The sequence below is a fragment of the Oncorhynchus clarkii genome, chromosome 8 (assembly GCF_045791955.1).
Source record: "Oncorhynchus clarkii lewisi isolate Uvic-CL-2024 chromosome 8, UVic_Ocla_1.0, whole genome shotgun sequence".
Lineage (NCBI taxonomy): Eukaryota > Metazoa > Chordata > Actinopteri > Salmoniformes > Salmonidae > Oncorhynchus > Oncorhynchus clarkii.
Genome location: NC_092154.1, coordinates 40,046,350 through 40,072,995, shown reverse-complemented (window position 1 = coordinate 40,072,995; position 26,646 = coordinate 40,046,350). Strand labels below are relative to the sequence as shown.

General features: G+C 42.7%; 1 protein-coding gene across 1 annotated transcript in view; it reads right to left on the bottom strand.

The window, feature by feature from the left end:
- LOC139415448 (androglobin) overlaps positions 1–26,646 on the bottom strand; it is a 106,531-nt gene that overhangs the window by 3,364 nt on the left and 76,521 nt on the right. Inside the window, 10 exon segments of the mRNA XM_071163537.1 lie at positions 2,518–2,635; positions 2,757–2,847; positions 2,970–3,125; positions 7,671–7,828; positions 13,054–13,165; positions 14,333–14,508; positions 23,253–23,419; positions 23,641–23,825; positions 24,076–24,229; positions 24,400–24,531. Coding sequence (XP_071019638.1) covers positions 2,518–2,635; positions 2,757–2,847; positions 2,970–3,125; positions 7,671–7,828; positions 13,054–13,165; positions 14,333–14,508; positions 23,253–23,419; positions 23,641–23,825; positions 24,076–24,229; positions 24,400–24,531 — 1,449 coding nt within the window.

The window sequence follows — 26,646 nt, the reverse complement described above, 5'->3', positions numbered from 1 at the left end:
CCAGCTGTCCCATAGTGATGAACGTGTCGGGATGAGACCGACAGGCAGGCAGAGTGAGCACATTTTCTATGCCAGGCGAATTTGCGCCTCATTAGTTAATTTTTATGGATGTATCCAAATAAATGTCACTAGAAAACAGCTTAAACAAATACAAATGCAGCTACATTGCTGTTAGTCTGGCTGCACTTTTTGACGTGACTAAGTTAGCCGTAGTTGACTAGCTAGTAAGCAAAGGATAAGAACGTTGTCAGTCAGTATGGCAATGGAACATTTAGAACAAACTACTGGATCACGTCCATAGATACAGAACAAAAAGACTGAACAACTGGGTTGCGTCTCTGACAACCGAACCGATAGAACGGTCGACCAGTCGGCTTGGTTAGCAACCCTAGATTTGTATTGGGACTACATCTCGTGGAAGGATGAAATTAATCAAATAATCAAAATAAAGTTTTTAATAAAAATGTGTCAAGCGTTATTTAAATATGTTGGTAACCAGTTGTATAAAAGTGATAATCCCCTCAAAGCTTGTGCATTCGGAAAGTATTCAGACTCCTTGAGTTTTTCCACATTTTGTTACGTTACAGCTATGTTTAAAAATTTATCAAATTGTTTTTTGCTCATAAATCTACACACAATACCTCACAATGACAAAGCAAAAACAGGTTTTTAGATATTTTTGCAAATGTATTACAAATAAAAAACTGAAAATATCACATTTACATAAGTATTCAGACTCTTTACTCAGTACTTTGTTGAAGCACCTTAGGCAGTGATTACAGCCTCGAGTCTTCTTGGGTATGAAGCTACGAGCTTGACACACCTGTATTTGGGGATTTCAGGCCAAAGAGTTCAATCTTGGTTTCATCAGACCAGATAATCTTGTTTCTCATGGTCTGAGAGTCCTTTAGGTGGCTTTTGGCAAACTCCAAGTGGTCTGTCATTTGCCTTGTAATGAGGAGTGACTTCCGTCTGGCCACTCTACCATAAAAGCCTGATTGGTTGAGTGCTGCAGAGATGGTTGTCCTTCTGGAAGGTTCTCCCATTTCCACAGAGGAACTCTTACAGAGTAACCATCGAGTTTTTGGTCACCTCCCTGACCAAGGCCCTTCTCCCCCAATTGCTGTTTGGCCGGGCAGCCAGCTCTAGGAAGAGTCTTGGTGGTTTCAAACTTCTTCCATTTAAGAATGATGGAGGCCACTGTATTCTTAGGGACCTTCAATTCTGCCAAAATGTTTGGGTATCCTTCCCCAAATTTGTGCCTCGACACAATCCTGTCTCGGAGCTCTACGGACAATTCCCTCGACCTCATGGCTTGGTTTTAGCTCTGAAATGCACTGTCAACTGTGGGACCTTATATAGACAGGTGTGTGCCTCTCCAAATCATGTCCAATCAATTGAATTTAGCACAGGTGGACTCCAATCAAGTAGAAACATCTCAAGGATGATCAATGAAAACAGGATGCACCTGAGCTCAATTTCAAGTCTCACAGCAAACGGTCTGAATACTTATGTAAATAAGGTATTTGTTTTTTATTTTGAATACATTTGCAAAAAATTCTAAAAACTGTTCTCGCTTTGTCATTATGTGGTATTGTGTGTAGACTGATGAGGGAAAACATTTACTTGATCCATTTTAGAATAAAGCTGCAACAAAACAAAATGTGGAAAAAGTCAAGGGGTCTAAAAGCTTCCCGAATGCACTGTGTTCAGCAGTACCAATATATCCTCCAAACAACGGCTTCGAGGGCATTATCACTTCAATAGAGGCGTGTGATCTTGTCATGCTGTTGTTTAAAGCTCCAATGGAAGCTGGGGTTGCAACCCCAGAGAGGACCAGAAAGAAAAGCTAGCGAGGCTAAACCTGCTGATGTATGGAGACTGGGAGGGCTGCTGAGTAGGCAGGCACACACACACACTCTCTGAAGGAAGGAGAGCTAGTAGACAGAAGACAGTCTATCCACTATTGCCTTAAGCAGAGGAAAATTAAACAGCGTCTTCAACATACACACTGAGTAATAGTGTCCAGGGCTCAGCTACAGATTGGAATTATCCCCCTCTCACCTTCTACCCCTGTGACTCTGGGTCAATAAAATGTCCACAGAGCAGCTGCACTATCTATGACGAAGGAAGGATAAAACGTGAGGGTGCATTAGACACTGATCGTGCGCACGACAGAGAGCCATGGTGCAGATGAAAACAGCTTGTCCAGTGACAGTAGGAAATGAGCCAGGCCTGTGTATCACCTCCAGACCCTGCAAAGAGGGACCGATATACTGGGCTAGTCTGGGGTGGTGAGGGGACACATCACATTACCGTGAGTTACCGAGAGAGGAAACTAGGGTCACAGAGGGGACTGGAGATGAAGGGGAGAAGAGGGCAAGACAGCTGGTTAAATGGCTTCAGTGGATTGTACTCTATGGGTCAGGGAGACCCCTTTCCATCTTACCAAACTGGAAAAACATAGAGAGAGAGAGAGAGAGAGAGAGAGAGAATTATACTGAGAGAGTGAGAGACCTGATGAAGGGGGTGTAGTCCATAGGTAAGTGGTGCTGGGAGGGATCTGGTTGGCTGAGGAGAGCCAGCTCCTGATTGGACGGACTCATATGAGCATCAGGAGACTGGGAGTGGATAGCTGCAGGAAAACCAGAAAAATACATCACTAAACCTACTGTTCATAACAGGTGACCATTGCTTTCATCAACTGTTCTACAAAATACTGTATAAAAGTTTGCAGAGTTTGCAGAGTGTGGTACCTGGCTCTCCACTCTCTGTTCCATCAGTGGGTGTGTCTGCATTGGCCCCACTTAGGAGTTTGTTAATGAACTGTAGTCTGGACTGGAGGGCCTGAAACACATTACAACATCCTCAATACTGTTACATATCTATTAATATTGATTATTACTCAATCACCATGTCATGAGAGAGAGAAACAAAAAAGGAGAGATACACTATAGAGTTTGTTCTACCTTGATACACCTGCCAGGCTCAGCGGTCTCCCAGGCCTGTTTCATAGCTCTGATTTCATCCAGTCTCTCTGTGTCCTTCCTCACGTCGATTACCTCCGCATCACACTGGTCACTCACCACACGCAGCGTCCAGTAAGGCTTCGACTGATCCAGGCTCTACAAACACACACATTCACAAATAGCCTTCATAAGCTTCAGAGGGAGGTTACAGATATTGGGAGATATCTCTTTCTTATGGCGCTATAGCCAGCCAGTCTTGCATAAAGAGAGAAGACACACAGCTCCAAGTCATGATGTACTCACCTGTCTATCTCATCCGTGCACATGACGGAGGATCATTTCTCAGCTCATCTATTCACAAATCATATCCGCTCTCCCTCGTTCAGCTCGTGCTGCATCAACGGTGCAGCAAAAACAACGGCTATGTCAAAATTGGAATTTAGTCAAGGAGAGCGCTTTTCGAGAAATCTGCCTTTCAAATGGCATTGTCTTTAGTGGTTGTGACAAATAGGCAGTGGAGAAAAGCAACTACAAAGGGAGCAGAGCATGGTCAGAGCTACAGCTTTAGTTAGGTCTATTAAAACAATACAGGGTTTCCTCCCGAGTGGCGCAGCGGTCGGAGGCACTGCACCGCAGTGCAAGTGGCCTCACTACAGACCTGGGTTCCCAGGCTGAGTTGTAGCCGGCTGCAACCGGGAGACCCATGAGGCGGTGCACAATTGGCCCTACGTCGTCCGGGTTAGGGAACGGTTTGGCCGGCAAGTCATTATCCAATCGCGCTTTAGCGACTCCTTGTGGCGGGAAAGGTGCATGCACGCTGACTTCGGTCGCCAGTTGTATGGTGTTTCCTCTGACACAGTGGTGTGGCTGGCTTCCGGGTTAAGCGAGCATTGTGTCAAGAAGAATTGCGGCTTGGCGGGGTCGTGTGTCGGAGGACGCAAGGCTCTCGACCTTCGGCTCTCCCGAGTCCGTACCGGAGTTGCAGCAATGGGACAAGACTAACTATCAATTGGATTTCACGAAAATTGAGAAGAAAAACAGGTAAAAAGTATATATATATATATATATATATATATATATATATATATATATATATATATATATATATATATTTGTATATATTTAGAGTACCAGTCAAAAGTTTGGACACACCTACTCATTCAAGGGTTTTTCTTTATTTTTACTATGTTCTACAGTGATTGCTTCACTGTGGGGATGGTGTTGTCATGACTGTCCTGACCAGGTCAGGTTACAGGAGACCACAACCCTACAGATTATCTCTCAACCCCAACAGAGGAGGAGAGATCTAGGGGTCTGAAGATGTGGGGGTTTTATGACCCCTCACGCCCTTGGTAAATCTCAGGCCACAGACAAATTCCTTTGTCCTGTTACTATGGAGAACCAGCCTCAGAACATTAAACATGAAACAAAGGGACTTTGGAACAATGGTTTCCGTCAGCCACAATGGTGGTCATGACGATAGATGGAATATGAAAATGTATGTCATTTTGGTTTTGTTATTAAAGGTTAATAGATGACGTTATTACGAAAACATTGTAACGTGAAGAGTTTTCCTAGTATATGTTTGATGTTTATACATTGTACATTAAAATGTCCAAATCAAAGGGAATGTTTTGGGGAAGATGAAATGTGAAGTTAGTTGTCTAAAATTGGGTTTGAGTAAAATCTAGACCTTGCCTCATTAACTTGGTACGCCCAGAGAATTGCCCTAAAGGCGGTTACGCCCACTTTTGACCCAACGGTATAAAACCTGTGAGTAGAGAATTTACAGGAAGACTACGTGACCCAAGCTGCAGCCAAGGTCTAAAATGTCAACGAACCCAGAACGCAACACAAGTTTGAAGACAAAGAAATCCTTTTCTACCCAAGCTACGGATGAGTAGCTTTGTCTAAGCGGGTGAATTCAAGTCGAACCACCTAGCCTCCATCTCCCATCGAATCGTGGCATCTACACTGTTTCTGTGAGCTCTGAGCTACAGAGTTGTCTGTCCTCAGAAGACCCCTTCCAGAGCAAGGGTGAGGGAACAGACTCCTAAGCCAAAAGGACACTGACATCGGGAGGACGATCAGAGAGGTGCGCTGGAGTAGTGCGTCATCGAGCAGCCTGAACGGTCTCCTGAACGCTCTGCGCAGAGAATCCTCTGAGATCTACCCCACCCATAAGAGCGTCAGTTTGGGGCAAGGCTAGGGTTAGAATAGCATAGCTGACAAATTCACCCAAATGTATATTTCTCTCGTGTACTTTATTTTTCCTCTCTCTCTTTGAAATCCCCATTTTGGGTAACACGCGCCATAGTGTGTTGGCCCGTTATACTAAGTTCTAATCAATAGCCTATAATGTGTTTTGTCTATGTGTATCTTTTATCATCATTTTAGCTTTTTAGTAAATAAATATTCAACTAAGATTGGTGTGGTACGAACTCATTGGTGAGACCCGGGTCCGTGCAGATTTACGGGCTATATGACGTTCAGAACGAGATTGTAAGAGGTGGTTATAATTAGCGGCTGTTGTAAAATCGATTTTCTTTGAGTTAATTTGGGAAATAGAAACTCAATAAAAACTAGTTTTCCCATGGTGCCCCAGGTTAATGAGTTAATAATTGCTTGATTCAGTTAATCACGCAACTAGAAACTTTTAATAATTCGATGAACAATAGACATCACATTAACTAATACAACGTCACGACAGTAGTAACCAAAAAAAGTGTTCAATCAAAATAGATTTGAGATTCTTCAAAGTAGCCACCATTTGCCTCGATGACAGCTTTGGCATTCTCTCAACCAGCTTCACCTGGAATGCTTTTCCAACAGTCTTGAAGGAGTTACCACACATGCTGAGCACTTGTTGGCTGTTTTTCCTTCACTATGCGGTCCAACTCATCCCAAACCATCTCAATGGGTTGAGATCGGGTGATTGTGGAGGCCAGGTCATCTGATGCAGCACTCCATCACTATCCTTCTTGGTCAAATAGCCCTTACAAAGCCTGGAGGTGTGTTTTGGGTCATTGTCATGTTAAAAACAAATAATAGTCCCACTAACAGCGTATCGCTGTTGAATGCTGTGGTAAGGGCGTATCGCTGTGGAATGCTGGTTAAGTGTGGCTTGAATTCTAAATAAATCACAGACAGTGTCACCAGCAAAGCACCCCACACCATCACATCGCCTCCTCCTCTATGCTTCACAGTGGGAACCACACATGCAGAGATCATCTGTTCACCTACTCTGCATCTCACAAAGACACAGGTTGGAACCAAAAATAAAACATTTGGACTCATCAGACCAACGAACAGATCTCTACAGGTCTACCGGTGTTTCTTGGCCCAAGCAAGTCCCTTCCTCTTATTGGTGTCCTTTAGCAGTGGTTTCATCGCTGCAATTCGACCATGAAGGCCTGATTCACCCAGTCTCTTCTAAACAGTTGATGTTGAGATGTGTCTGTTACTTGAACTCTGTGAAGCCTTTATTTGGGCTGCAATTTCTGAGGATGGTAAATCTAATGAACTTATCCTCTGCAGTAGAGGTAACTCTGGGTCCTCCTTTCCTGTGGCGGTACTCAGGAGAGCCAGTTTCATAATTTATTTTTGATCTTTTCACTCCGGTATCTCTACTTGCACATTCATCTTCTGCACATCTATCACTCCAGTGTTTAATTGCTACATTGTAATTATTATTTCGCCACTGTGGCCTATTTATTGCCTTACCTCCCTTATCTTACCTCATTTGCACACACTGTATGTATACTTTTTCGATTGTGTTATTGACTGTATGTTTGTTTATTCCATGTGTAACTCTGTGTTGTTGTTTGTGTCGCACTGCTTTGCTTTATCCTGCCCAGGTCGCAGTTATAAATGAGAACTTGTTCTCAACTAGCCTACCTGGTTAAATAAGGTGAAATTAAAAATTTAAAAAAATAGTGCTTGATGGTTTTTGCGACTGCACTTGAAGAAACTTTCAGAGTTCTAGAAAAGTTCAGCATTGACTGACATTCATGTCTTAAAGTGATGATGGACTGTCGTTTCTCTTTGCTTATTTGAGCTGTTCTTGGTCTTTTACCACATAAGGCTATGTTCTGTATACCAACCCTACCTTGTCACAACACAACTGATTGGCTCAAATGCATTACGGAAAGAAATTCCACAAATGAACTTTTAAGAAGGCACACCTGTTAATTGAAATGCATTCCAGGTGACTACCTCATGATGCTGGTTGAGAGAATGCCAAGAGTGTACAAAGCTTTCATCAAGCCAAAGGGTGGCTACTTTGAAGAATCTCAAATATATTTTGATTTGTTTAACACTTTTTTAGTAACTCCGTAATCCCATGTGTTATTTCATAGTTTGGGTATCTTCACTATTATTCTACAATGTAGAAAATAGTAAAAATAAAGAAAAACCCTGGAATAAGTAGGTGTGTCCAAACTTTTGACTGGTACTGCATACCCAATACAGGGATTGAGATAATAGAATACACTTATTAGGTTAGTCAAAGGCTTTTATCCAAAGCTACAGGTAACACAACCATTTAGTAGATGCACAACTAATACTTTGAATCCTAAATAAACAAAGGAACAACTAGGTTATTATCAAGTAATGCCCATATTTCGCTTTCTAATGTCTATGTAAACAGTGTAGGGTATAATAATCAGCGGTGGTCAGCTGTCAGTTTGTAGTGTTACCTACCGTTTCCATCCTGGAGCCAGGCTTGGCTGGGGGTTTGTCCTTGTCCTTGTCACCTTTGCCCTTGCGACTGCCCTTGGGAGTGGATGACTTCTGGCCTTCGCTGCTCTGGGCTTCACCACTGACCGGAGTTGCCGGGTCCTCATGCTTCTCCCCGTGCACTATGACCAAGGACCAATGAGAAAAGAGGTCAACGATCAGATGGTCAGTAGCAGGACAGATACACGCACTGAACCTATCAATCAAAGGAAATAAATCAAATGTATTTGTATAGCTCTTATTAAAAATACATAGAGTGGCTTGCGAAAGTATTCACCCTCCCTTGGCATTTTTCCCATTTTATTGCCTTACAACCTGGAATTAAAATAGATTTTTTGGGGGTTTGTATAATTTGATTTACAAAGCATGCCTATAACTTTGAAGACGCAAAAAAATTTGAAACATACAAGAAATAAGACAAAAAAAACAGAAACTTGAGCGTGCATAACTATTCACCCCCAAAGTCAATCCTTTGTAGATCCACCTTTCGCAGCTCTGTGGAGTGTACGGCCTAAAGTGGTCCTTTGGACAGATACTCCAATCTCTGCTGTGGAGCTTTGCAGCTCCTTCAGGGTTATCTTTGGTCTCTTTGTTGCCTCTGATTTAATGCCCTCCTTGCCTGGTCCGTGAGTTTTGGTGGGCGGCCCCATCTTGGCAGGTTTGTTGTGGTGCCATATTCTTTCCATTTTTGGAAATGGTGCTCTGTTGGATGTTCAAAGTTTCTGATATTTTTTATAACCCAAAACTGATCTGTACTTCTCTACAACTTTGTCCCTGACCTGTTTGGAGAGCTCATTGGTCTTCATGGTGCCGCTTGCTTGGTGGTGCCCCTTGCTTAGTGGTGTTGCAGACTCTGGGGCCTTTCAGAACAGGTGTATATATACTGAGATCATGTGACACTTAGATGGTACACATGTGGACTTTATTCAAGTAATAATATGACTTCTGAAGGCAATTGGTTGCACCAGATCTTATTTAGGGGCGTCATAGCAAAGGGGCTGAATATATATGCCCGCACCACTTTCAGGTTTTTATTTATTTTTTGAAACAAGTTATATTTGTCATTTCACTTCAACAATTTGGACTATTTTGTTTATGTCCATTACATGAAATCCAAATAAAATCTATTTAAATTACAGGTTGTAATGCAACAAAATAGGAAAAACGCCAAGGGGATGAATACTTTTGCAAGGCACTGTACAGTATGTCAAAAAAAGCACTTAGCAATGCAAGCCTGATAGATACATTGGTATTTTAATAACTTCTCAGTCTTGATTAGAGATTATGTGAGAGTATTCTGTGCATTATTCTGTGAATTATTCTGTGAGAGTAATCTGTGCATTGTGTATCTGACTTGTTTAGGTCTATATTCCTGTCAAGGTCTGATGCCTTCCTGCTGTTTACACAGTGGAATGGCAACGATCAAGCCATTCCAAACAACATTTCCACAAGGGAACGCCATTTGTGCGATACCATAATTGCTTTGAAAAACAACCAACGTGCATTTCCAATTCTGCTTGACAGGGCATTAAATGAAAAGCAATTATCCAGCCATTAAAATTTCGCAAAATTGTGTTTTTAATCCAAAAGTATTATGACCAATTTAGTCATTCGCATTAGTCCGTTCACACTCTATTGAGTAAAGATTAACTGTAAAACCACAACGTCAGTGTGTGTTGGAGACAGTGTGCGTGCTAGATGGCACTGTTGCACAGTGTTGGCTACTACTACTGCAAATCAATGCAACGCTACTGCTGCTATTCTCCAAGTCCCCCTTTTCGAATAGAAATGATTGATATTCCCTCATTTTAATTGACAACCTGTCACATGTACTGAAGGGGTTGATAACTACAGAGCATGATGCTCACCACACCCAGTCATTGTGATCCCTACTCAACACTACCAATAACATCCCTATCCAGTAAAAATAACCCCGCTGTTTTCACATTTAATAGAAGTCCCTCTGTTTTGTCCATATCACAGACAATAATATCAAGGAAGTGAAACCATGGCAATGGCTAGCAGTGCTGCGCCACAGGCCTAGCTTGGAAATCGCCCTGTACTACAGTGTATTCGGAAAGTCTTCAGAACCCTTGACTTGTTCAACATTTTGTTACTCTACAGCCTTATTAAATGGATTCAATTGTTCCCCCCCTTATCAATCTACCCATAATACCCCATAATGACAAAGCAATTTCTTTTTTTTTTTAAATGTATAACACGTGTAAAACATGAATATTCAGTACCTTTGGCAGCGATTACAGCCGTGAGTCTTCTTGGGTATGACGCTACCGTCATTGTAAAAAATTATTTGTTCTTAACTGACTTTCCTAGTTAAATTAAGGTTAAATAAAAAATGAAATAAAAATACAAGTTGGCACACCTGTATTTGAGCGGTTTCTCCCATTCTTCTCTGCAGATCCTCTCAAGCTCTGTCAGGTTGGATGGGGAGCGTCACTGCAAAGCCATTTTCAGGTCTTTCCAGAGATGTTCGATTGGGTTCAAGTCTGGGCTCTGGCTGGGCCACTCAAGGACATTCAGAGACTTGTCCTGAAGCCACTCCTGCGTTGTCTTGGCTGTGTGCTTAGGGTCGTTGTCCTGTTGGAAGGTGAACATTTCACCCCAGTCTGATGTTCTGAGCGCTCTTGGAGCAGGGTTTCATCAAGAACCTCTCTGTACTTTGCTCTGTTCATCTTTCCCTCGATCCTGACTAGTCTCCCAGTCCATGCCGCTGAAAAACATGACCACAGCATGATGCTGCCACCACCGTGCTTCACCATAGGGATTCCATCCAGACATGACACTTGGCATTCAGGCTAAAGAGAATCTTGGTTTCATCAGACCACGTTTCTCATGGTCTGAGAGTCCTTTAGGTGCCTTTGGCAAACTCCAAGCGGCTGTCATGTGCCTTTTACTGAGGAGTGGCTTCCGTCTGGCAACTACCATAAAAGCTTGATAGGTGGAGTGCTGCAGAGAGGGTTGTCCTTCTGGAAGGTTCTCCCATTTCCACAGAGAAACTCTGGAGTTCTGTCAGAGTGACCATCGGGTCCTTGGTCACCACCCTGACTAAGGCCCTTCTCCCCCGATTGCTCAGTTTGGCCGGGCAGCCAGCTCTAGGAAGAGTCTTGGTGGTTTCAAACTTCTTCCATTTAAGAATGATGGAGGCCACTGTATTCTTGGGGACCTTCAATTCTGCATTACTTTTTTGGTACCCTTCCCCAGATCTGTGCCTTGACACAATCCTGTCTCGGAGCTCTTCGTTCCATTGCTTGGTTTTAGCTCTGACATGCACTGTCAACTGTAGGACCTTATATAGACCAATATGTGCCTTCCCAAATCATGTCCAATCAACTGAATTTACCACAGGTGGACTCTAAACAAGTTGTAGAAACATCTCAAGGATGATCAATGAAAACAGGATGCACTCAAGCTCAATGTCGAATCTCATTGCAAAGGGTCTGAATACTTGTGTAAATAAGGTATTTGTTTTTAATACATTTGAAAAACATTCTAAAAATCAGATTTTTGCATTGTCATTATGTGCTATTGTGTGTAGATTGATGAGTAAAACATTTTCTTTCATCAATTTTAGAATAAGGCTGTAACGTAACTAAATGTGGAAAAAGGGGTCTGAACACTTTCTGAATGTACTGTATATACAGTGTGGGAGATTTATTTGTCATTGGTATGTACACTCATATCCAACCTGTATCCTAAAGAGAAAATAAACTTTGCCCTCCTTTAAGTAAACAAGCAGTCATGTTTCAATCACATGCATCAAGCAGACCATTTCCTAGTCATTTAACCAGGACCAAGTCAATGAAGAACCTGCTATCATTCTCAGTGTATTGAGGTGTTGGCTGAGGGGCTTCAACGGCCAGTAGCAGCTACAAAGAGAGCGTGATGTAACCATGAGCTGTTCCCACACCGCTGAGACACAGAGTTAAACTGGGCAAAATTAATTCACTTTCCTGCTGCCAAGATATTTCCCAGGGTACCAGGGGGCAAGAAGCCAACTTCATTTGACTTCATAACCCAGTTTCACTGGCTTATTGGAAAACTAAGGGGGGGCACACACACACACACACCCCTGCACACATGCTCACACGGAAAACTCAGTAACCCAGTCATGTTTTTTACACTAACGACCAGCACTTTAAAACATTATGTCAGATCTATTAGACAAATAGGACTCTCTTCTCCTTTAGAATCAATACGCACATACCGGTAGGCATGAGAATTCAAGACTGCCTCAATGGACACTGACACACACGCACATGCATACATAAAGAACCTGATTTTCTGCTGTGCAAACTGAATGGGTACAGGAGTTACTTTTCAGATTGCAAGATTGAGAAGACAAAAGGAATTCTAATATTATTAGGCAAACAATTATCTTCAGGCAATCATGCAAATCTGACTGCACTCACCTCCCTAGGAAAAACTCCCTAGAAAGGCCAGAACCTAGGAAGAAACCTAGAGAGGAACCAGGTTATGAGGGTGGCCAGTCCTCTTCTGACTGTGGCATATGGTGATTATAACAGAACATGGCCAAGATGTTCAAATGTTCATAGATGACCAGCAGGATTAAATAATACTAATAATCACAGCTATATTCATCTGCCTTTCATTAGGGATTTGATTAAAGCCCCATGGCTAGTCACAGGGAGAACAGACAGACCTGCCTGCCTGCTGCATATCTGGCACATTTCAGATGCAACATGCAAAATAATACGCTCGGAAAACAAACACAGGGATGCGACATCCGATCAGAATTCAGAGGAAAACATTGGGGGCTTCTGAAATGCAATATGTAATATGGAAATGTAATTACTATCCTCGTGCATATTGGGGGCATTATCTGAATTGCAATGTGAATTAATAATATGATTCCAACCCAAATAGTCAGTATATTTTAAAGTAAAGTTGAAACCTGACCAAAAATAACCCCAATATCTCATTGGAATATTAACCTATTGCTTCAGACAGCAGAGTAGTGTACCTGACCACAGATGGGGTGAAGTGAGGTGACCAGAGTGGACAAACTGTCCGAGCCAGAAGAGAAGATTCAAACTCTTTTTTTTGTCTGGGACAAAATTCAGTACAGGTCATATCCCCCTTCATGTCATTCACTCCCGCAGATTACAAACAAACTTGTCGGTGGGACTTGGATGGCCTTTCTTAATGTCTGTGCAGAAGAGAATATTATAATTCTGAGCCTCTCATTGGCTGCTGGGCTCTCTCTGTGGCAGGATTGTGGGTATTGTTGCATTTGTGATTTTCTGGTGTGTTCTCTATGGGGCCTACTGAAGGGGATTGTGCATCTATGAGTGGCTGGTGTGAGTACCTTTCATCTCGTTCCTCTCCAGGTCCCTGAGCGTATGGACGAAGGCCATCTGAGAGTTGTCGAGAGCCCAGCTCTTATGCAACACCTCTGCCACCACTATGTACTTATGGCCCTGAGAGAACGAGAGACGACAGTCATCCACAACAACAAGTACACCTCTACCTGCCCTGCACTATGCACACGACCTTCAAATTCAGGGAACAGAGTCAACAATTCTAGCTATAGCAGTTATAGCATTTCGGTCTGAGACGAGAGAGAAAGAGAAAAACATCATAACACAACCGCCACAGATAAACATCAGCAGCACCTAAAGCCACTGTCAGTAATACAGTATGTACTGAGTCACAGAGATAGAGACACAGTAAATATCACATTTAGTTCGTTTTTCCCTTTGTGATGATTTAGATACATGTATAACATAGTTCTAACAGTATGCTGTTAAGAATGGTGTAAAAGCAGTTTGCAAGTGAGCATCAACACGTTAGTGTAGGGGCCACCAGCATCTTGATCATTGACTGGGTCTCCAAGCCACTATAATACTGATCAATACCTCTTCATTCTGATCTGTCGTACCTGAACATCACTCCATCTGATCAGAGTTTGGGCTCTCGAGTGGCGCACCGGTCTGAGGCACTGCATCTCAGTGCTAGGGGCGTCATTACAGACCCTGGTTCAATTCCAGGCTGTATCACAGCCGGTCGTAATTGGGAGTCCCATAGGGTGGCGCACAATTGGCCCAGCGTTGTCCGGATTTGGCCGTTATTGTAAATAAGAATTTGTTATTAACTGACTTGCCTAGTTAAATAAAGGTTAAATAATAATTTTTGAAAAAGAGGTTCGCTAGTAGCTCATTAATATTGATGCTACAGGGTTGTTTTTGCTGTTGTTTGATGTAACAGAGCTGAGAGAATGCTCAATAATTTGCCTCTGAAGAGAGGTTTCACCCAAAGACAGCGAAGTCCATTGAAGGGTACAAAGTGACTCAGATAAACAGTAGCCGAGAGTGTGTGTGAACCAAACTTTCCGATACCGTCTGTGTGAGGTCTGGCGGCAAACTCAGTAGCGACTCATAAATCATGTCAAAATCAGAGCCTGCCTGATAGGTAGAGAGATAAGAGAGCATACGATAACAAAACAACTCCCCAATTATTTTGTATCTTCACTCCACATCCAACCCTTTCCTTCCTACTTCCCCTCCTCCAGAGTGTGGGTCTGTGTGTGTTACAGCAGAATCTTTCATATGGGCGATGGTTGAAAGGTGAGCTGTCAGCGGTGATACCATAGTCTCCATGGGCGGTTGGGTCTGGGCGTGAGGTTGGTTCTGGGTCTGGTCGGTCAGGTGGGGAGTCTCCATGGCCATGCCTTCCTGGCCCCCTCCTCCCTGGGTAGAGCCTATCACTCTGGCCTCTTCCTGGCTCTGCTTTCCATCCGCCTGGGGGGGTCCGCAGGAGGCAGCTGTGACACGCAAAACACAATATTGATTTTCATTGACACATCTACCATTGAGGGGAGTCGACCTGGTTCTTTCACAGTATTATACACTACCGGAAAACTGTCATTTATATGGTAATTTAGGCTATTATTAAGAGTAAAAATTGTACTCTGAAATGGTTTACTGCAGTATACTGTAAATTATGGTGCATTGTGGGAAAATGTCATGGGCAGGGAAAGAATTGTTGCATTTCAAATGGTACTGTAATACCACCCTAATGAAAACAGTACTGTGCCGTATCTTTGGAGCTCCAAAAACCTTTTGACAATGGTCAAAAGGTGCATGGTGTTGTTGTTTCTGGCTCATTAACATATGTGGAGACATGCCTTATAATAGGCAATATTAGTTATACACATGAGTGAGGTTGCTGTAAGAATTTTAATTACAATTTAACATGTAAAGGGGACAGATTGGAGTGGCTGCCAGTCTTAAACGTTAAATGGTTGAGCGTTTTGCCCCGTAGTCACCGCCAGTTTGGGATGCCTTTGTTAAGGCCTCTAGAAGTGCAAGTCATATAAAACACCAAATGTTCATGCTGTAATGTGCAAACACTATACCTAGCATCAAAACTGCTTGTACCAATCCCTTGTAATTACAGTAAAATACAAAACACCTCCATTCATTCCGATTATTTTACGCTATTGTACTGTTTGTCATAACACAGTACTTGCTTTGATACCGTATTTATAATACAGTAGATGTACATAATTGTACTTTCCACTGAGCATGCCTGTTACTGTCAAATTCACAGCAACCCCTTTACAGTGTACATACTAAAATGTTAATATGCAGGTTAGATTGAATATTCAGTCCTCAGTTTCTCTTTTCTATCATTTGTCCCCTGACCAACCCACTAATTACAAATTACACAACTCTGAGAGACTCTTATCCCCTTGCCCAACCCTACAGGGAACATTCACCCTCAATTGTTGTTTACTCTGCCATCAGTAAAGTTTAAGTATCAGAAAACAGCATTGTTGATTAATGTTGTGCCTTCTGGACTGGATCTGATAGTGATTGACAGGTTGGCTGCAGGCCTGGCTGATAGACAATTCATTGATTCAAATCAAATTATATTTGTCACATACACATGTTTAACAGATATTATTGCGGGTGTAGCGAAATGCTTGTGTTTCTAGTTCCAACAGTGCAGTAATATCTAACAATTCATAACAATACACACAACCTAAAAGTTAAAGAATGGAATTAAGGAATATATAAATATTAGGATGAGCAATGTCGGAGTGGCATTGACTAAAATACAGTAGAATAGAATACAGTATATACATGAGATGATTAAAGCAAAAATATGTAAACATTATTAAAGTGACTAGCGTTCAATTATTAAAAGTGGCCAGTGATTTCAAGTCTATGTATATGGAACAGCAGCCTCTAAGATGCAAGGTTACGTAACCACTTGGAAGCCACTTAGTGATGGCTATTTAACAGTCTGATGGCCTTGAGATAGAAGCTGTTTTTCAGTCTCTTGGTCCCAACTTTGATGCACCTATACTGACCTTGCCTTCAAGATGATAGTGGGGTGAACAGACAGTGGCTCGCTCGGGTGGTTGTTGTCCTTGATGATCGTTTTGGCCTTCATATGACATCGGGTGCTGTAGGTGTCCTGGAGGGCAGGTAGTTTGCCCCTGATGATGCGTTGGGCAGACCGCACCACCCTCTGGAGAGCGCTGTGGTTGCGGCCGGTGCAGTTGCCATACCAGGCGGTGATACAGCCCGACAGGATGCTCTCAATTGTGCGTTTGTGAGGGTTTTAGGTGCCAAGCCAAATTTCTTCAGCTTCCTGGGGTTGAAGAAGCACTGTTGCACCTTCTTCACGACACTGTTTGTGTGGGTGGACCATTTCAGAACGTTAGTGATGTGTACGCCGAAGAACTTGAAGCTTTCCACCTGCTCCACTGCGGTCCTGTTGATGTGGATAGGGGAGTGCTCCCTCTGCTGTTTCCTGAAGTCCACGATCAGCTCATTTGTTTCGTCGACGTTGAGTGAAAGGTTATTTTCCTGGCACCACACTCCAAGGGCCTTCACCTCCTCTCTGTAGGCTCTCGTCATTGTTGGTAATCAGTTCTACTATTGTTGTGTCGTCTGCAAACTTGATGATTGAAATGGAAGTGTGCATGGCCACGCAGTCATGGGTGAACAGGGAATACAGGAGGGGGCTGAGCACACACCCTTGTGGGGCCCTGGTGTTAAGGATCAGCAAAGTGTAGATGTTGTTTTCTACATTCACCACCTGGGGGCGGCCTGGCAGAAAGTCCATGACCCAGTCGCACAGGGCAGTGTTCAGACCCAGGGCACCGAGCTTAATGATGAGCTATGGTGTTGAATGCTGAGCTATAGTCAATGGACAGCATTCTTAAATAGGTATTTCTCCTGTCCAGATGGGATAGGGCAGTGTGCAGTGCGATGGCGATTGCATCTTCTGTGAACCTGTTAGGGCTGTATGTAACCTGAAGTGGGTCTAGTGTGGCCGGTAAGGTAGAGGTGATATGATCCTTAACTAGCCTCTCAAAGCACTTCATGATGACAGAAGTGAGTGCTACGGGTCGATAGTCATTTTAGTTCAGTTACCTTTGCCTTCTTGGGGACAAGAACAATGGTGGACATCTTGAAGCAAATGGGGACAGTAGACTGAGATAGGGAGAGATTGAATACATCCGTAAACACTCTAGCCAGCTGGTCTGCGCATGCTCTGAGGACGCAGCTAGGGATTCCGTCTGGGCCGGCAGCATTGCGAGGGTTAACACGCTTAAATGTCTTACTCACGTCGGCCACGGAGAAGGAGAGCCCACAGTCCTTGGTAGCAGGCCACGTTGGTGGTACTGTGTTGGGCGAAGAAGGTGTTTAGCTGTCGGTGTCCAAAGTGGCTAGTTTTCCATTTGTAGTTTGTGATTGTCTGTAAACCCTGCCACAAACAGTACCAGTCAAAAGTTTGGACACACTTACTCATTCCAGGGTTTTTCTTTATATGTGCTATTTTCTACATTGTAGAACAATAGTGAAGACAATAAAACTATGAAATAACACACAATAACACGGAAAAATGTAGTAACCGAAAAAGTGTTGAACAAATCAAAATATACAGTGGCAAGAAAAAGTATGTGAGCCTTTTGGAAATACCTGGACTTCTGAATAAATCGATCATAAAATGTTACCTGAAATTCATCTAGGTCAAAACAATAGACAAACACAGTCTGCTTAAACTAATAACACACAAACAATTACACATTTTCATGTTTTTATTGAACACACTGTAAACATAACTGACCTTCCTTTGGCAGCAATAACCTCAACCAAGCGTTTTCTGTAGTTGCGATTCAGACCTGCACAACGGTTAGGAGGAATTTTGGACCATTCCTCTTTACAAAACTGTTCAAGTTCAGCAATATTCTTGAGATGACTGGTGTGAACTGCTTGAGATCATGCCACAGCATCTCAATCGAGTTGAGGTCAGAACTCTGACTGGGCCACTCCAGAAGGCGTATTTTCTTCTGTTTAAGCCAGTCTGTTGTTGATTTATTTCTGTGGTTTGGGTCGTTGTCCTGTTGAGCTTCACTTGGCAGACAGAGAGCCTAACAATCTACTGCAAAATGTCTTGATAAACTTGGGAATTCATTTTTCCGTTGATGATAGCAAGCCTTCCAGGCCCTGAGGCAGCAAAGCAGCCCCAAACCATGATGCTCCCTCCACCATACTTTACAGTTGGGATGAGGTTTTGATGTTGGTGTGCTGTACCTTTTTTCCCTCCACATGTAGTGTTGTGTGCGCCATCCAAACTACTCAACTGTAGTTTCATCTGTCCACAGAATATTTTGCCTGTAGCGCTGTGGAACATCCAGGTGCACTTTTGCAAACTTCAGCAATTTTTTGGGGACAGCAGTGGCTTCTTCCGTGGTGTCCTCCCATGAACACCATTCTTGTTTAGTGTTTTGCCTATCGTAGTCTCGTCAACAGAGATGTTAGCCTGTTCCAGAGATTTCTGTAAGTCTTTAGCTGACACTCTAGGATTCGTCTTAACCTCATTGAGCATTCTGCGCTGTGGTCTTGCAGTCATCTTTGCAGAACGGCCACACATATTGAGAGTAGCAACAGTGCTGAACTTTCTCAATTTATAGACAATTTGTTTTACCATGGACTTTTGAACACCAAGGCTTTTGGAAATACTTTTGTAACCCTTTCCAGCTTTATGCAAGTCAACACTTCTTAATTTTAGGTCTTCTGAGATCTCTTTTGTTCCGGGTTTCAGGCAATGCTTCTTGTGAATAGCAAACTCAAATTTTGTGAGTGTTTTTTTATAGGGCAAGGCAGCTCAACATCTCCAATCTCATCTCACTGATTGGACTCCTAACTAATAGGACTCCTGACTCCAATGAGCTTTGGGAGAGGTCATTAGCCTTGGGGTGCACATACTTTTCCCAACCTACACTGTGAATGTTTAAATGACGTATTCAATATAGACTACAAAAATACAATAATTTGTGTGTTATTAGTTTAAGCACACTATGTGTGTCTATTGTTGTGACTTAGATGAAGATCAGATAAAATTTGATGACCAATTTATGCAGAAATCCAAGTAATTCCAGGGTTCAAGGGTTCACATACTTTTTCTTGCCACTGTATTTTATAATTGAGATTATTCAAAGTAGCCACCCTCTGCCTTGATGACAGCTTTGCACACTCTTGGCATTTTCTCAACCAGCTTCATGAGGCCCTTCAATTAACAGGTGTGCCTTGTTAATTTGTGGAATTTCTTTCCTTAATGAGTTTGAGCCAATCAGTTGTGTTGTGACAAGGTAGGGGTGGGTATACAGAAGATGGCCCTATTTTGTAAAAGTCCAAGTCCATATTATGTCAATAACAGCTCATTAAGCAAAGAGAAATTACAGTCCATGAAAGTTTATTCAAGTTCAGTCGCAAAAACCATCAAGCTCTATGATGAAAGGAAGTCCCAGAGTAAACTCTGCTGTAGAGGACAAGTTTCTAAAGGAGACCAAAAAGAAGAAAGGACTTGTTTGGGCCAAAAAACACGGACAATGGACATTAGACGGTGGAAATCTGTCCTTTGGTCTGATGAGTCCAAATTTGAGATTTTTGGTTACAACCGCTGTGTCTTTGTGAGACGCAGAGTTGGTGAACGGATGATCTCTCAGTGGTCCCCACTATAAAGAATGTAGGAAGAGGTGTGATGGTGTGTGGGTACTTTCCTGGTGACACTGTCAGTGACTTAGAATTCAAGGCATACTTAACCAGCATGGCTATCACAGAATTCTGCAGTGATACGCCATCCCATCTGGTTTGCGCTTAATGGGACTATAATTTGTTTTTTAACATGACAATGACACACCTCCAGGCTGTGTAAGGGCTATTTGACCAAGAAGGAGAGTGATGGAGTGCTGCATCAGATGACCTGGCCTCCACAATCACTCGAACTCAACCCAAATTAGATGATTTGGGATGAGTTGGACAGCAGAGTGAATGAAAAGCAACCAACAAGTGCTTACGGAGGGAATAACTACACTGTTTGTATTCAGCCATATTCCCAGTCACCTTGCCATGGTTTGCGCGTTCAGTTTTGTGCGAATGCTGCCATTTATCCACGGTTTCTGGTTAGGGTAGGTTTTAATAGTCACAGTGGGTACACCATCTCCTAGAAACTTCCTGATAAACTCAGACCCCGTATCCATGTATTTGTCGATGTTATTCTTAAGAGGCTACCCGGAACATATCCCAGTCCGCGTGATCAAAACAATCTTGAAGCGTGGATTCCGGTAGGACAGACCAGTGTTGACTAGTCCTTAGCATGGGTAGTTTCTGTTTGAGTTTCTGTCTTTTGGAAGGGAGGAGCAAAAAGGAGTCGTGATCAGATTTACTGAAGGGAGGGCAGAGGAGGGCTTTGTAGACATTTTGAAAAGCTGAGTAACAGTGGTCCAATGTTTTCTCGGAGCGAGTGCTATATTCAATGTGTTGGTAAGAACTTCGGAAGCATTTTCCTCAAATTGACTTTGTTAAAATCCCCAGCTACAATAAATGCAGCCCCAGGATATGTGGTTTCCAGTTTGCTTGAAGTCCAGTGAAGTTCTTTGAGGGCTTGAGAGTGAAAATCCACGGCTGTGACTATAACCGAAGAGAATTCTCTTGGGAGGAAATACGGTCGTCACTTGATTGTGAGGTATTCTAGGTCAGGTGAACAAAATGACTTGAGTTTCTGTTTGTTAACACAATCACACCATGAGTGGTTAATCATGAAACATACACCCCCGCCTTTCTTCTTCCCGGAGGGGTTATTCCTGTCTGCGCGATATACTGAGAACCCTGCTGGCTGTATGGACAAAGACAGTATATCCCGAGAGAGCCAGGGCATTTTTAAAGGCTGATAAACAGACAGACATCACCATGAAGTGATGCCGCTGCGATGTTTGCAGTGTGACCGAGAGAGAGAAAGGTTGGCACTGCAGAATCTGAGCAGGAAATGCACAGTCACCATTACACTGACAACAAATGGGTAGTATCATACACTCACATAAACAGAATACCTTACCTTACGTATGTATTTGGACAGTGATGCTAAAATGTTAAATGTGGCTCTATACTCATTTTGGATTCAAGATCAATTGTTTCATTTGTAGTGACAGTGCAGAATGTCACCTTTTATTTGAGGTTATTTCCATTAATATCTAATATCAAATTTCACTTATAGTGTACCAAAGTAGTCAAAAGTGAAAGTAGTTGGTCCTATATTCCCAGCACGCATTTTTTTATTGAACCTTTATTTAACTAGGCAACTCAGTTAAGAACAAATTCTTATTTACAATGACAGCCTACCGGGGAACAGTGGGTTCCCGGTAGGCTTGTTCAGGGGGAGAACGACAGGTTTTTACCAGCCTTTCGGTTACTGGCCCAACGCTCTAACCACTAGGCTACCTGCCACCCCCAATGACTACATCAAGCTTGTGACTCTACAAACTCGTTAGATGCATTTGTTTTGGTTGTGTTTTGGGTTGATGACTGGAGGAAATGACTTTCTAAGTGAGTAGATGAGATGTTTCTGAATGTTAGAGGCTAAAACAAAGCATGCTAACCTCTTACCATTACCAATAATGGGAGAGATAAGCATTTAGATCTTTGTCCCTCTGTAACTTTCTCACCCATCATTATTCACGATTCATTCATGATTATCCATAATCATGGTAGTATCATGTAGAAATGTTCTAACATTTTCTATTCCTAATTACAATAAAAGTGACTCCAAGTGACTCCACAATTCACTTCTTATTGGACAAAACATAATTTTTTTATTTTACCAGGCAAGACAAATTCTTATTTTCAATGAAGGCCTAAAAACAGTGGGTTAACTGCCTGTTCAGGGGCAGAACGACAGATTTGTACCTTGTCAGCTCAGGGATTTGAACTTGCAACCTTTCGGTTACTAGTCCAACACTCTAACCACTAGGCTACCCTGCCGAAACACAACCAACACAAGCTGTAAATGTCTCCAACAAGTTTGTAGAATCACAAGGTTGATGTAGTCATTTGTGTGCAAGGAATATGGGACCAAATACTAAACACATTTGAATACTTTAACCCTCATCCTATCAACATATTTTACATATATGGATCACCAACTGAGGTCATTTTGACCCCAAGAAGAAACTATTGGAAAAGCAACAATCATAGCCCAATATCACCTTAATTATTATCAAAACATCATAAGACATAAATAATGTTTTCTGAAATAAAAATGACCAAAACAGCCTGGTATTTTAGCAAAAGTACAGTTGATTTGCATATTCTGTAAAACTTCCAATATAAATGTGTCCCTTCAATAAAGCACAGATTTTAGTACAATCCACGTAAGTACTAAAAAAGCTGATTTACCATCATTTGATTGTAGTATCATTTGGTTTTTTAGAATTTTTAAGTAAATATCAATTCCGTATTGAACGAGTCACTGGTACTTCCTGCTTTAGTTTTTTGCTTGTAAGCAGGAACCAGAAGGATATAATTATGGTCAGATTTGTCAAATGGAGGGCGAGGGAGAGCTTTGTATGCGTCCTCTGTGTGTGGAGTAAAGGTGGTCTTGAATTCTTTCCCTCTGGTTGCACATGTGACATGCTGGTAGAAATGAGGTCCAACGGATTTAAGCTTGCCTACATTAAAGTACCCGACCACTAGGAGCTCCGTTTCTAGATGAGAATTTTCTTGTTTGCTTATGGCCTTACAAGCTAAAAACTAAGTTGCAAACAACGCGAAAAAACGAACAAAATAGCACAGCTGGTTAGGAACCCGTAAAACCACAGCCATCCCCTCCGGCGCCAATATCATTCGCCTATGATGTTGTATAGGTGGAGTTATGGGCCAATTTGCATATATGAACATTTATTTCTAACCATGTGGAACTGCATATTTTAGTTTCAAACCATATTTAAATGTTTATCTAATGTCACACAGTGGCCCGATTATTTATAGAAAAAAACAACATATGTACAGTAAATGACTGTTACAGACACAGTAATTTAAATACAGTACTTTGTGAACAGAATGAATAGCTTGACATGTTCTACAACATACTGAGCTAATATCTACCCTGTCAATAATGATTGCAAGTGACACAGGAAATATATGAAAATACAATGACTCCTCTAAGAAGCACTTTTTGTCTTCCATCTGACCTTAAAACAATGTTACTCACGATTGCTAGGATGGAAGTGGTATACCGGGATGACCACGTGGCCTTTCCCAGTGTTACTAGCCACCACTTCCTCATGGTCCAGAACGGAGAGGCGGATGTGAACATCCGGTTTGGACGTCTGGAACTGGACCGTACCGGCGTGGTCCGCGGTCACCTTCACAGAATACCTGTCGTAATATACAGAGTTCAATATTGGTAGGGCCAGAAGGTTTTCCAGACAATGTGATCTGACCAGGAAAAACTATGCCCTCAATCAATATGTGATTAGCACAAAACACAGACAACAGGCAATTATGAATTCCCGGTGAATCATATTGATTACAATTAAATTAGGCACCTTCCAACCTAAGTACGTATGTTTTACTCTGTCGTTATTCCGATATGCTACCTGCAGATGACGTTCCTGTCATTGGGAATGTAGTAATCCCTGAATTCCTTCACAGAGAAGTTGTTGAGTGGAGCCTCTCGTGCCAGGTCAGGAAGATCACATGAGCCAATCAGACGCATCCTCCACTTGGCCCCCATGAGGGGTGTGTCAGGGGTGTGGGCCTCCGCCACAAAGGTGTATCCACGCTACAGGGAGGTGGGTATGAGGCACGGGGTTTAGTTTCTCACACACACAAAAGTACATGGCACACCCACACACATACACTGCATATACAGCACTATCATAGTGCCGCACTCACAGTGCCACATTCCTACACTGTAAAGCACAAAAACACGATTTGTTTTTTTATATACATATACACATATACGTACAGTATAACATACAGTTTGTGTTTGTGAGAGGTTGAATGTACAGTAGTTTGTTTAATGTTGAGACCTGGTTGTGTTTGTAGACGTGGGGCTCTACTCTCTGGAAGACTCTGGGTAGCTCCTCTCCCGTGTTGTTGTCTATGACGTGGAGCAGACAGGAGGAGACTGGGGAGTAGACCTTAGCCACGAGCAGCATTTCTTTAGGCACCAAGAACACCTCTCTGGAACACACACAACACACAGCACTCACAATGATGTTTTACTACCACAGAAAAAAAACACTAACAACGGAGGATCATGTGGGTGTTAGCGAAACATTTTACATTCATATATAACATGAGTCGGTGCTTTATCCGTGTGTTGTGTGAGTATGTGTGTGTGTGTCTTCTACCTGAAGACCAGTAGCCAGGAGTTGGCCAGTTCAGGCAGAGGGACAGAGTAGTCGGTGAACGTGATTCTGGTCCACTCATCCTCCTGACAGGGGTACAGTTCAGCTGTTCTCTCATCGTTACTGAAGATGTACCTGGACAATAAAGACACAACAACCATGGCTATCAGGGAAAGAGGTGCTGCATATGGGGGCTAGGTCCACTCCAATACTGCATAAACAGAAACTGTTCTTAGCGTGGAACTGAGAAAAATGGCTTTTATTTACCTTGGTTTCACAGTAACTTTATGCAGTTACTTTTAACATGACCCCCATTTTCTCCTGAACACAATACAATGGAGGCAGGATACTTGTCCACATGATTAAGCATGTATTTCATGTATCAAAAATGACATTAACTCATTTTCAACCAAATGAGCAGTTACTGCCTTTTTGCTTGGTAGGGCAGATCAGGGGCCCGATGTATGAAGCGTCTCAGAGTAGGAGTGCTGATCTAGGATCAGGTCCCCGATGTCCATGTTATCTTATTCAGTGTGATCTAAAAAGTGAAACTAATCCTAAAATCAGCAGTCCTACTCTGAGACACTTGATACATGCGGCCCTAAAACTCCCTGGGGGGGGATGGGGGGGAGATAACTTTTATATGGAGGGCTGAGAGTTACTATATGACAGTGTAACCTCACTTTGTCAACTTCACTCAAAGAGTCTTGAGTTGACAAACACAGGGTTTGTCTGTGTTTGGTGAGACGAGCACCCAAGAGGTTATAGGTGAGTAAGAGTTACAAGGTGCGGAGATGGACACATGTTAGAAGCGGAGGATTTTTCTTGATTTGTACCAGGGTGACCCAGTGCCTTCAGACGGTTCATCCCCTATCTGGAGCCTGTCACTGGGCTCAACAGACTGGGGGGGGGGGGGGGGGGGGGGGGGGGGATCACAGAGCGAGGGTCAAACAAACAGAGAATGAGGGGTTAAACAGAATATGAGGCAGATACATTTGGCCAGAATTCTCTCAGATATGATACTGAACGAACAGGCATGATCAATGTGTGAAACAGGACATGTGCAAAATCTGTCTCTTATGAGCTCTCCAGAAGAATACAGTTACAATTATGTATTATCATTGTAATATTTCTTCATCAGACCACACCACCGTGGTCATTTTATTTAAGGGCAGTATACTATGGGGAGCTTCTCTTTGGGTTACAAGGCTAAGGAGAGTGAAAACACTTCACAGCTCTGACTCTGTACTGGGGGCTTCCATTGATCAGTGAGATCTGACTTACACACAAACAGAGGCATGCGGCACACACGCACGGACACGCATGCGCGTACACATGCGCGCACACACACACACACACACACACACACCCCTCACCCTCAGGCGACGGATCATTCAGAAGACTCAAAGAGCCGAATGGAGCAGAGAGAGGATAAACAGCAGATGGTACCACCAGGAGACGATGGAACACAATGTGGAAAACTACTCACCTCCCCTCTACCGTGAGGCTGAGCCATGGCTATAGGACTCACTGAGGAGGATAGGGACAGACTCTGGGCACGCATGGAAAGAGGCTAAATGAATTGCCTCAATGCACCTAGCTGGCACAGTGTCATAACAGTGTGCCAAGCCATATTGCTGTACGTACCCAACAATGCACTGTAATGAAAAATGGTAAATTATACAATCATTTTGGGTGTTATCAACAGTAAAATACTCTGAAACGTTTACTGCAGCATACCGTAAATTATGGTGCACTGTGGGAAATTGTTATGGGTGGGGAAAGAATTTATGCATTTCGAATGGTACTTTAAATTACACGCAACAGAATACAATACCGTGACCACTAGTGGGTGCATGGTATTGCAGTTTCTGGCTAATTAACATATTGTGAGGCGTGTCTTGTAAGAGGCTTTATTGTTGCACTCGTGAGTGAGAATGCTGCACCAATTTATCTATTTGGATATAGTGCCCCATGTCCATTTGGCAGACAGATCGTTCAAGATTGACGTCAAAGACGTCGAAAAATGCTTCCGGACCCGGCCACTAGGGGCAACATTACCATCATCTAAGCATGGGTAAGGGATCAGAAGGTTGCGTGTTGAATCTTTTTTGGGTGGTAGTTTTAACCTTATCCCAAACCTTAATGCTTACCTTAACCATTTGGAATGAGTGCCTAAACATAATGTTTTAAACCTATCCCAAACCTTAATCCATACCTTAATGGGATACTTCGAGATTTTGACAATGA